This window comes from Podospora anserina, chromosome 3, assembly GCF_000226545.1.
Source record: "Podospora anserina S mat+ genomic DNA chromosome 3, supercontig 2".
NCBI lineage: Eukaryota > Fungi > Ascomycota > Sordariomycetes > Sordariales > Podosporaceae > Podospora > Podospora anserina.
The window spans coordinates 1055269-1065197 of NW_001914856.1; the positions used below are offsets into that span (position 1 = coordinate 1055269).

The following is a 9929-nucleotide window of genomic DNA, read 5'->3' on the forward strand; positions in this document are numbered from 1 at the left end:
TTATCTCGACGAGATGAAGTAATTCGGAGCTTCGGAGCTTCACTTGGTACTGACAAAGTTGACTGCTCACCATGGTAGCAATGACGATGACTACGCATATGGCTTCCGAACCTGCTAGCTATGAGAAAGCAAAGAAACCGGCCGGTGGTTACCGAGAGTGTAAGTGTTTGCAGCAGCCGGCGTATGTAAGGGCGAATGAAAGTTAATGTTGAATAACGCCGAGACCAGTAGGACGAGCATGGTATACGAGTGGGAGAATGCAGGCAAGCGTGGCAGCCACTGGCTTTGAGGATGCATGGCCTTGTCTTGGTGTAAGTCGAGGTTGGTGGTGGGGTTGTGTCGTTTATCTGACCGATGAGACAATCACAAGCCGCAACAACTGCAAGGCATGTTTGATATTGAGAAGGGGCGAAGTTCAGAAGCTCAGATATCGAAATTGAATTCATCCCAGAACCTCACCCAAGCTTCATGTGGGCACGGACCAGCATCCTCTCTTCGGAACCGGAAAAGCCAACCGGCCGATAGATTTGTGCCAAGAATATTTCGACTCTGCAGCAAAATTGCCAAGCCAAACCTTCCCCGCTGCTGCAACAGAATCCACCTCACACGTCTTTGATGACACATCACGCAACCGCGCGGTCTCCTCGTCCAAGCATCCAAGCAATTGCTGACAAAGCAATATCCCATCTGACAAAGAGCATCATTTGAGCAAACGACATAACCCTGGCCGGCATCCCCAAGAAGAGGCGCGATATTTGCTGCTTGGACGGGAAAAGAACTCGCGGGGATCACGGATCGGAAAATTTGACGCATTTCCGAGAGTCCCTTATCTGCTGGCTGGTTTTCCCTTGGTTCGTTCAAACCGCTGCTCACTTAAGCTGTGGTATCGAGGTACTGGGTAATACATACAGACCGAAACGTCTCGATCTGGCTGCTTGCTCTCGTCGTGTTGTCGCGTTCTTGAACGTGTTATTCCCAGCCCCTCGGATTTTACGGTATAACAAGATCCGTATCCGTTGGTAAGTCCCGCGGCTTTGATGATGGAATGGGCGTTTAAAAACAAGATGCTGACATAGCCAAGCCCGCGCTGCACAAGGCCATCCGTTGCTCCAGAAAGAAACAAAAAAAGAAGGACAGTCAGCATTCCATTGCCATTGCCGGTCGGCGCAGTGCATTCAGTGGCTCGAGTTGGTGTGTACAGGTATTGCTTTTGTACGCTCTGTACGCCACCCCTCGCCTCACCACCACCACCCACCAAACTTCCATCACCTAATCAACTCCATCGAACTGCACTGCTGAGTCAGGACGGCCACTGTGGCATCGACCTGTCCAATGTCTAGCGTCAAGATCGGTAAGTTACTTTACATTCATCGTCGTCATCTGCTTCGTTTCACCCTTGAGGAAAGATATAACCACACACCGGACAACAACACCATGTCCTGCAACCAATATTCATCAGTCATTCCGTCGTTGCCTTCTCTTCTGCAGCTCTAGGCGCAAGTGCGCCGCCATGCGCTGGACAGTACAGGTGTCCGCAGAAACAGGCCGTTTTGCTGTTGCCTGTCAAGTGCTCGCGCTGCACCATGGTCGTCCCTCGTGTCCCTCAGCAATAGGGGTCGCCGTTACCGTTGCCGACAAGGATGGTGATACTTTTGCCGGACATTTCTGGCGTGGTCAAACACTCTCGGTCATCAGAACTTCTTCTTGCCGGCGACATCTCATTGCCACATCTTGTCCTGGTGTATATACGCTTCCGAGGGCAGGTCCCCTGGCTTGCTTATCAACCAAATCCGATGGCCACCGTCCCATCCGACATCTCAGATCCTCCCCCGCATCCTCCGTTTCCGTTAGGTTCACGGTAGTGCCCCGCGGGCCCCTGTCTGTCTGCTCGATCCGTGGTAACGCGGCGCATCAAGTGTGCGCTGAGGATTTTGGTTCACTTCTGGATACAAGAAGGCCCTTCTTACCGCCGTCGTATCCCTGCCCTCCTCACCACGCACTTCCTTACATAATTCTTCCTTCTTCCCTCCATCCCACGTTGGCACCTTGCCTGCATCTGTCCTGCACCACCCACTTGCATCTTGTTATTATCTGTTGTTGCCGTTGTAAGTTCTCGGTCTCCGGCTTTCCTTGCTGTTGGACGTTGGATCTCTCTCGGCCTGCTGGTGCTTGTGTTTGCAAGGACGGCGTATATCCCCATCCGGTAGCATGCCTTGGATTTATAATCTGTCCAACCCAACATGTCCTACCTTCGCAAGCAAACCAGCAGCGTGCGTATTGACCAATACCACCCTCACCTTATATCTCCGGGCTCCGAGGATGTTAATACGGCACCGTTGTCTCTTATTCAGTCCGAGGTCTTTTTTGACCCTTTCACTCTTTCAGCATTTCTTTCCCCTCCCCACATTTGACAATGTGTGGTTGCTTGGAAATATATTTATTTTTACCGTTGCACATTACACAAGATACCTGAACAGGCTGAGTGTACTGACCTATTTTAATTCATAGAGCCTATTGCTCGAGAAGATCCAGCTGTGCCCTCGTCAGTTGCTGCCCCAGTGTTAGCACCACCCCAACACAGCGGTTTACAACCACCTCAAACTTTCCAAAACCATTCACACGTGCAGCCTGAGGGTCCTGGGGATAACAGAACCTCACCTGCTACAACAGTGGCCAGCCACCCTCCGCCACCACATGGATATAGCCACGCACCATTGCAACAAGGTGAGGCTTACATCCATCCAGAGCTACGATCGGCTCACGATCTTGCACCTCCTCCTGGCTACGCACACCCGCCTGCCATGATCCCCGCCGGTGTGCCCCCTCCACCTGAACAAGTAGCCGTCATGTCTGGTCCTACTGCCGTCATTGCTCCAACAGCCGGCATGATGGACAATGGAGAGACGGCCGACGGAAGAAAAAAGCGTGAGCTTTCCCAGTCTAAACGCGCCGCCCAAAACAGAGCCGCACAGGTGAGTTATCCTCCCGTTTCGTGAACCAATTGTTGCCTGCGACTTGTAACAACAAGCTTGGCGATCAATTTTACCCCTTACCTTACGTAAACAGTGCTGACTGATCAATGAACAGCGAGCATTCCGCCAAAGAAAAGAAGGCTACATCAAGAAGCTTGAGCAGCAGGTTGCGGAATTCAACCAGATGGAGGAGAGCGTCAAGGCGATGCAGGCCGAGAATTTTCAGCTGAGGGAGTACATCATCCACCTACAGTCGCGGTTGCTAGAGAGTCAAGGGAGTTTCCCGCCGCCGCCGGAGAATATCAGTCTTGCTCATCCTAGCAGTGTTCAGGGGAGAGCTCCTGAGGGTGGTGCTGCGGGTGCGGTTCAACCGCCGCCGGGGGCTGCTCAAGGTCAGCAGCAGCCAGTGCCGGCGCCGAATCCCCTGGAGGTTGCCGCGCAGGCCGTTGCGGGGTTGAGTAGGACTAGTGAGCAGGGCCATAGAGGGGGGCAGCAAGTGAATGATCCGTACGCCGGGTTGAGGGCTGTGGCGGCGATGAGGGGGGAGGGGGAAGATGTTAGCACTACGGAGGAGATTACGAGGCAGTTGCAAGGGGAGGGGGGGCAGGAGGGGAACCTGCCTGGGGCTGCTATGTAGAGACTGGTCGCAGCGGTGATGGATGGAGAGGGGATGGATGGGGGTTTGGGTGAGGATGAGGGGGGTGGGAAGAAGAAGGTTAGAAGAGGCAAAAGGAAAGTCGGGGGGGGGGGGGGGGTACATACGTAATGTTTTTCTTGTTTGGGTTTTGTCTCGAGCGTTGGAGGTTGTTTGATATTGTTTGAGATGGTGAGGTGCTTTTTAGTACCCTGAGCGAGAAGCTTCTTCTTTGATATATGGTTTAGTTCCTGTTTGGTTTCTTTTGGGCGTTGGGTTTGCAAGGGGTGAGGAATTTGCGGTGTTGATTTTCTTAGCGGGATGCCAGACGAGCTACCAGTAGCCTTTGGGGTGAGATACCTTAGTTAGGTAGATTTCTCGTTTGGGGGCTTGTGGGATTAGTGTCGAGAATACTGATTTTATAATTATCATGATTTTTCTTATCTGCTATGTGATGATGTGTTTTGTTTGGGGAAGGAAAGTTATGGGGAGCATCTTAACTTGAAAATAAATGGCATTGTAAAAGTAAGGTAATGTGTGTGTATTAGATCATGAACTGTGCCTCAAATGAAAACCAACAGGTCTGTTCGCTCTACCTTTCAAGTCCTATTCTTGTTTCAAAAGGATACAAGTTAACAATAATCATATGTTATATTGACCTGTGATGCCGGTTATTTTGTTGGAAGCGTGCCCGGTGGAAGTCACGCATGCAATTTTGAGGACATAAAAACCATTGCGGTGTTTGAAGTTTTGTAATTTTCTACTTCCCCTCTCTTCTCGCCCTCGAATCTCCAACCAAGAAAAAAAAATAGGTATCACAACTCTGTCGCCCTCTAGGCGCTATGAGGAATAGAATTAGAACACAAAGTAAAACAAACCCAAAAAGAATAAAAAAATTCCAAATGCTTGCTTGCTTTGCCCGGTGGTGGTGGGCTGGTTTCGCCAACCCCTTTCCAAAACCCAAATCCAGTCCCAGTAGAATCGAATATTTACACAAATGAAATCTCTTTCCCCCTCCATCTCGCTGAAATGGTCGTCATTGTTGTCGTTGTGTGGTAGTGTGCTCTAAACCGCCCTGTCCCAGACAGGCAGCGGTGTTCATCCTTCAAAAGGACCAAAAGATTGTCAAGAATTGAAAGATATATCCCCTCTAAATGAATGTACGAGTTGGTCCCTGCCTTTTGTTCCCCTAAGGATCAACAACCTCCACCAACTCACTCCTCCTATTCTCCCCCCCGTTCACCACCATCGGCACCCCAAGTTTCGTCCCCCTCTTCAAAATCTCCACCTGAACCCTCCCCCCTCCCACCGTCGCGCTCCTCCCCCTTATCGCCCCCGACTTTGCAGAACTCGACATTGTCGCCCCTTGCCCGAGCGGCCGGAGCATATTCCTCTGTTGTCGGGAGATACTAATCTGTCTCGCTATCGAGATTTCAACTGCTGCCTTGAGAGCAACGTCGTCTTCTTCCACTGGCGGCACTTTTGGCTTGTGCTCCAAGGGCCGTAAAGTATCGAGGGAGGGACTGGTAGTTACTGACGAGACAGCCGACTGCTTCGAGCTATCTGACGAGGAGGCGGTGGAGGAGGGAGGGGAAATCATCGTCCATGTTGGCTCTGGCACTGCGGGGCGGAGCGGGATGGCAGTTACTGCTGCTCTGGCTGATAACGGCTCGTAATCCTCGTCGGCGAGGGAGGAGGTTGTGGCGAAGCTGGCAGGTGAGTCGAGGATGAGGGCCGAGTTATTGGGTCCAAAGTAGAAGGGGTTTGTTGTTGGTGGAGGTTGGCGGGGTGGGTTTAGCTGGGCTTGTTGCTGCTCACGGAGCTTTTCAACTTGAGCCGCACGGTTGATTTCGTCCATCGCTCGCGGCGAAACGATCCTGACTGTTTTGCGCTCTTTTTTCGCCGCCTCTGGTGAGCCTTCTTGGGTGCTGAAAAAGTTTGCTCTGGCTGGTGATGGGAGAACCGAAGGCGAGGTGTTGGATCGCTGAAGTTTCCGTGGTGGAGGAGCGAGCGAGTTGGTCGAGGACATGGCCTGGGGGAAGAGGGTGAATCCTGGAGATTTCATCGGTTGCGGGGATGTGGCACGCCGAGGTCGTATCCTTTCTTCTTCCTCTTGGTCCTTGATCGTCTTCAGCTTTTCCAACGTCGCTTGTCGTCTTTCCAATAACGAGGATTTGGACTGTGGTGATGTCGTGCCGCTGGGGTTCAAGACGCCGCTGAACATGATGCTGTAGCGTTCTAACCTGACGTCTGGGATCTCCAGGTCTAGCAACATGGGCGCTTTGGAGGGAGAGCTTCCCGGCAATGGCTGTAAGCTGTTCAACTGCTCTTCTGTCCTTCTCAGGTCTTGTTGGGATGAGGTTTCCTTCAAAGTGTTGGACCTAACCACGATAGGCTTGTGTTTCGGGGCCTTTTTGCCGCTAACTGTTTTGCTTCTTGTCGGGACATTGTCTTCTGCAGGACCAGTAACCGTGATCGACACAGTACTTTGGTTTGCTTCGGCGGTCTCCATCGTCTTTGCTGGCTCGGCATGCTTCCTCCCAAATAACGACCCGAACAGCCTCCTCTTTTGAGTCTTCGTCCTTTGAACCGTGGGCTCTGACGTCTTCTGTACTGGCGGCGGTGATGGTGATCTCTGAACGTTTGCCTCGACCTGTGCCTGGTAGCCTATGTTCTGAGTGGAGCCATTCCAACTCCCAGCATAGCCGACAACCTGTGTGGGACTACTCAAAGCCATACCGATGGGAATCTCCCCAGAGTGAAAAGACTCTGGCGTCATGACCCGAGAAGGAACTGAAAAGTTGGGTGCCGGTGATGGTGCTCTCATTCTGCCTGGACTAGACTCGGGTGTAAAGGGTCCAGATCCCTTGACGCCAATGATATATGGCTGGAGCCCCTTGCCCTTGGAGCCCATGTTCAAAGCCATGTCGTCCCTGGACTGTCGTTTGTCAAAATTTGGTCTTGAGCCAGCAGCCGCCTTGCTGGATGGTCCTGAAGAGGTGCTTGGCCTCGCTGGCATGACAGGCGGGACTGTGTTGACCGCCACGGCAGCAGCAACGGCCGTAGATGTTTTGTTGGAGGGTGTTTTGGGCCGGGGAGGAATGGGGAGAGGACGGTCAAGATAGGGGTTCCGCCCTCCGGGAAACGCGATGGGGGGGATGTCTGCATTTTGAACAACTGGACGGCTGGGCTGTCTGGAGCTGGTGCTTGTTGTATCGCGCGGATCTGATACAGATCCTGGTCCTTGGACTGTGGAGGGGCCCGTCGGACCGTGCGTTTCTCGACCGTCGACCTCAGCTCCTGCATCTTGGGCTGTTGAGGTGGCACGGCGCCTAGCCGCTTTCAACATGGTGGCCGTTTAACCCAGGAACCACTGCAACCACTCAGGGGCCCTGCAGGTCACTTTTGCTGCAGGAAGTCCCGGAGCTGGTCCCTGTCGACGGGGTAGTTTCGAAAAATATCGTCTAATTCACGGAGGGGTACCCGTTGGACGAATCGAGAAGGCAGATGGCCCTTTGTTGTTGTAGGGACGCCGCAGACGCCGGAGAACGAAAATACAGCCTCATTAAAGGCCAGCAGCCAAACAAGAGGCAGAGGCTCAGGAAGAGTCCTGAGTGGAAGACAACGGGAGATTATCACCTACATATCTTTAGCCACTCATCTGTACAGGCCGTCCCAAGCAGCCATCCAGCCGCTTGTGTTTTGGGAAGCAGCAGCCTTGTTGAGCCTCGTGTCTGACACTCGACATTTTGAGCCTGAAGCCGTGTCAACATGTCGACGAGCGAATTTCGAGCCTTCTGACCACGCTGTCAGTCAGAGAAGGGCGGCGGTTATTCTGGGTGAGGTTGATCGCCCACAGGGGTCGTGGACACACCGAGACCCCTGGGCAGCCCGTTGAGGGTTCATGTCCTGCAAAGGGCAGCACATCGTCCATGCACCCCGGCATTCGAACGAACGATGAGGGGCCGCAACCGACCCATGCTGCGGGAGGACATCCTTGTCAGGCCCCGCTGCAGAATCTGTGTCTCAGAACTTCACCATCTCCCCCCTCCCCTCCTTTCGTGTGCTGGCTCTCCCCAGTCCCCGTGCCATCCGGCATCTTTGTCGTCGATATGTCGTTACACTGCTGGATGCAGGCGCGGAGCGATGGGCCGCCGACTCGACCATACAACTTCCGCGGGCCGCTCTCGAGACGGCCTGGTACTATACAGGCTCAATGTTGTGGACTACCTTGGTCATTTCCTGGTATAAGCCGCCTCCTCCATGCGTAGTTGGTCACCACATGAGCGTCTGTTATTTTGATGATGCCGATCCCAACTGTGAGACAACCCCTCTTTGGTTAGTTGGTGCTTGGGATGGTGGCTTGCTGCAGGAACAACAAAACTGCATGCGGCATCTGATGAGTTGGACATGTTGAAGAGAAATGATTCCGCTCCTTCAAGGGACAACAACACTAGCCTTCACTGCGGAGCCGGCCGTTTCTTCAAGACAACGACGCCAAGCCTGATATGTTCCGCATCGTAACCAAGATGGGCTTTTATTAGCGATTGCTACGAGTCAAATGTTTTGGTGCCATTGGAATAATTTGCTGTCTGAGCCGAGCTGACTACATTGGTAATATCGGGGCTCCTAAGAGTTAATGGCCTCAGTCATCATGCGAAACAGGCAAGTGGTGGCTTGACCGCTGAAGGGAAATTCATGATGTTTGTCGTTGGCCATAGCTGTGGAGACATGCTGTATCAAACATGCCAACTCGTTCATGCTTCAACAACCCAGTCGACAACGGCCATAAAGAAATTTGGCATCTTCGGACCGTGCGGGTGTTGCAGTGTCGTCTCGTCTGAAGTTGAAGTCGAAGTTGTCAAGTGCCAAGTATTGCCGAAGACTTTGTTTCGTAGTGACAAACAGGGTTAGGCCGTAGAGCTACGTCTCAGAAATACATACGGCCCCGCCAACCTCGGACGGACGATCGCCTGGGGATGAGATTGAGAATGAAATGATTGCTGATGTCTTCGAGTAAGATTTTGGTGAAGAAGAGAAGGATTACCCGCTTGGATGGGTAAATCAGTTTCGATCTCGGGCTTCTAGAACATTGTTTGAGCAGCGGCGGCTTGCGTGATTCTTCATGATCTCCTTCTGAGCGTCTCGGATTTGTACCAGCACACACACATGTCTCGACTCTTTTGCTTCAGCGCGTTGGCTAAATAGAAGGTTGTTCAGCTGTGTCCAACTCGAGAGAATCGACAAGAAGGATGCGGCGGACAATGGTAGCGAGCTTCCTCCGGTGATGACGATGGCCCCTCGAATATCGGATAATGTCTCCAGAGAACAACTCACTCCGGTCTCCATTTTTGGAGTTGAGGATTTCTCTTGGCCGTAGCCACCGATGCGTCACGTTTGGGTCGTCATCCTAGTGGCATATCGCAGACCTTATCGCAAGATGATCACAGCGGGCTGGGCTGTTTTCATGCTCAATTGAGCATATGAGGCGTGGTAACCGTCATTGGGTGGTCGGACAGAAAATGACAAAGAAAAAAGCTTTCTCGGATGCTCCCGCCGAATGTTGTGAAATTGCCGAGCCCGCCAGCACACATGAGGCTCCATTCAATCGAGGGGCTGCTGCAATCAGTTGCTTGAGTGACGACTGGTGGACCGCTCCCAACACTGGCGGTCAAAAAGGATAGTGTAGGTGGCTTACCTAATGCAAACTCAACGCTGCAGTCCCTCACTGTGGTAGGCTGGTGTGCTTCTCCCGTGCCCGTCTTCAGCAAAACGGCCTCCGCTGGCGGGGTAAATTGGAATGAGTGAAAGGCCCAGAAACCGATCGTCGTCGGCACCTGGAACCACCGAACAACTTCTTTTCGCGCGCCCCTCCCCCATCAACAACAACAACACCAACAACAACACAACACTCGCCCTAACATTGGCATCGTCTCTCCCTAATAAATCCCCTCACATCACCGAACCAGACACACAACAGCAACCTACACATCATGTCCTGGCAAGGTACGTCGTTTTGTTTTAACCCGCGCGGAAGCAAAGCTTGGGGAAACAACCCCACCTTGGGATATTCAGGAGTCGGTTTAGCTAACCTTACCACCACAACAACAGCTTATGTTGACTCGAGGTACGAACCACTACTTCACCATCCGGAACATCGATGCCCATAGAATCCCTCCTATTACCACAGTAATCTAACATTTCTCTTCCCCCCGCCAGCCTCGTCGGCTCCGGCCACATCGACAAAGCCGCCATCGTCAGCGCCGCTGGCGACAGCACTTGGGCCGCGAACCCCGGCTTCACCGTACGTTCTTCCCCACATA

The 9929-nt window shown here is 52.7% G+C and overlaps 3 protein-coding genes across 3 annotated transcripts; 2 read left to right on the forward strand and 1 right to left on the reverse strand.

Moving 5' to 3' along the window:
- Nucleotides 1-2801: 2801 nt before the first annotated feature.
- Nucleotides 2802-3609, forward strand: PODANS_3_4790 (uncharacterized protein; the record flags this gene model as incomplete). Its single annotated transcript, XM_001909233.1, has 2 exons — nt 2802-2972; nt 3088-3609. The coding sequence occupies 2 exons, from the start codon at nt 2802-2804 to the stop codon at nt 3607-3609; spliced, it is 693 nt and encodes a 230-aa protein (XP_001909268.1).
- Nucleotides 3610-4795: 1186 nt separating this feature from the next.
- Nucleotides 4796-6955, reverse strand: PODANS_3_4800 (uncharacterized protein; the record flags this gene model as incomplete). Its single annotated transcript, XM_001909234.1, has 1 exon — nt 4796-6955. One exon carries the CDS (start codon nt 6953-6955, stop codon nt 4796-4798), a length of 2160 nt encoding a protein of 719 aa, XP_001909269.1.
- A 2644-nt stretch (nt 6956-9599) lies between these two features.
- PODANS_3_4810 (uncharacterized protein) lies at nt 9600-9919 on the forward strand (the record flags this gene model as incomplete). Its single annotated transcript, XM_001909235.1, has 3 exons — nt 9600-9612; nt 9718-9733; nt 9826-9919. Coding segments are annotated over 3 exons (123 nt in total), but the record flags the coding sequence as incomplete, so codon positions are not given.
- Between the last annotated feature and the right edge of the window lie 10 nt (nt 9920-9929).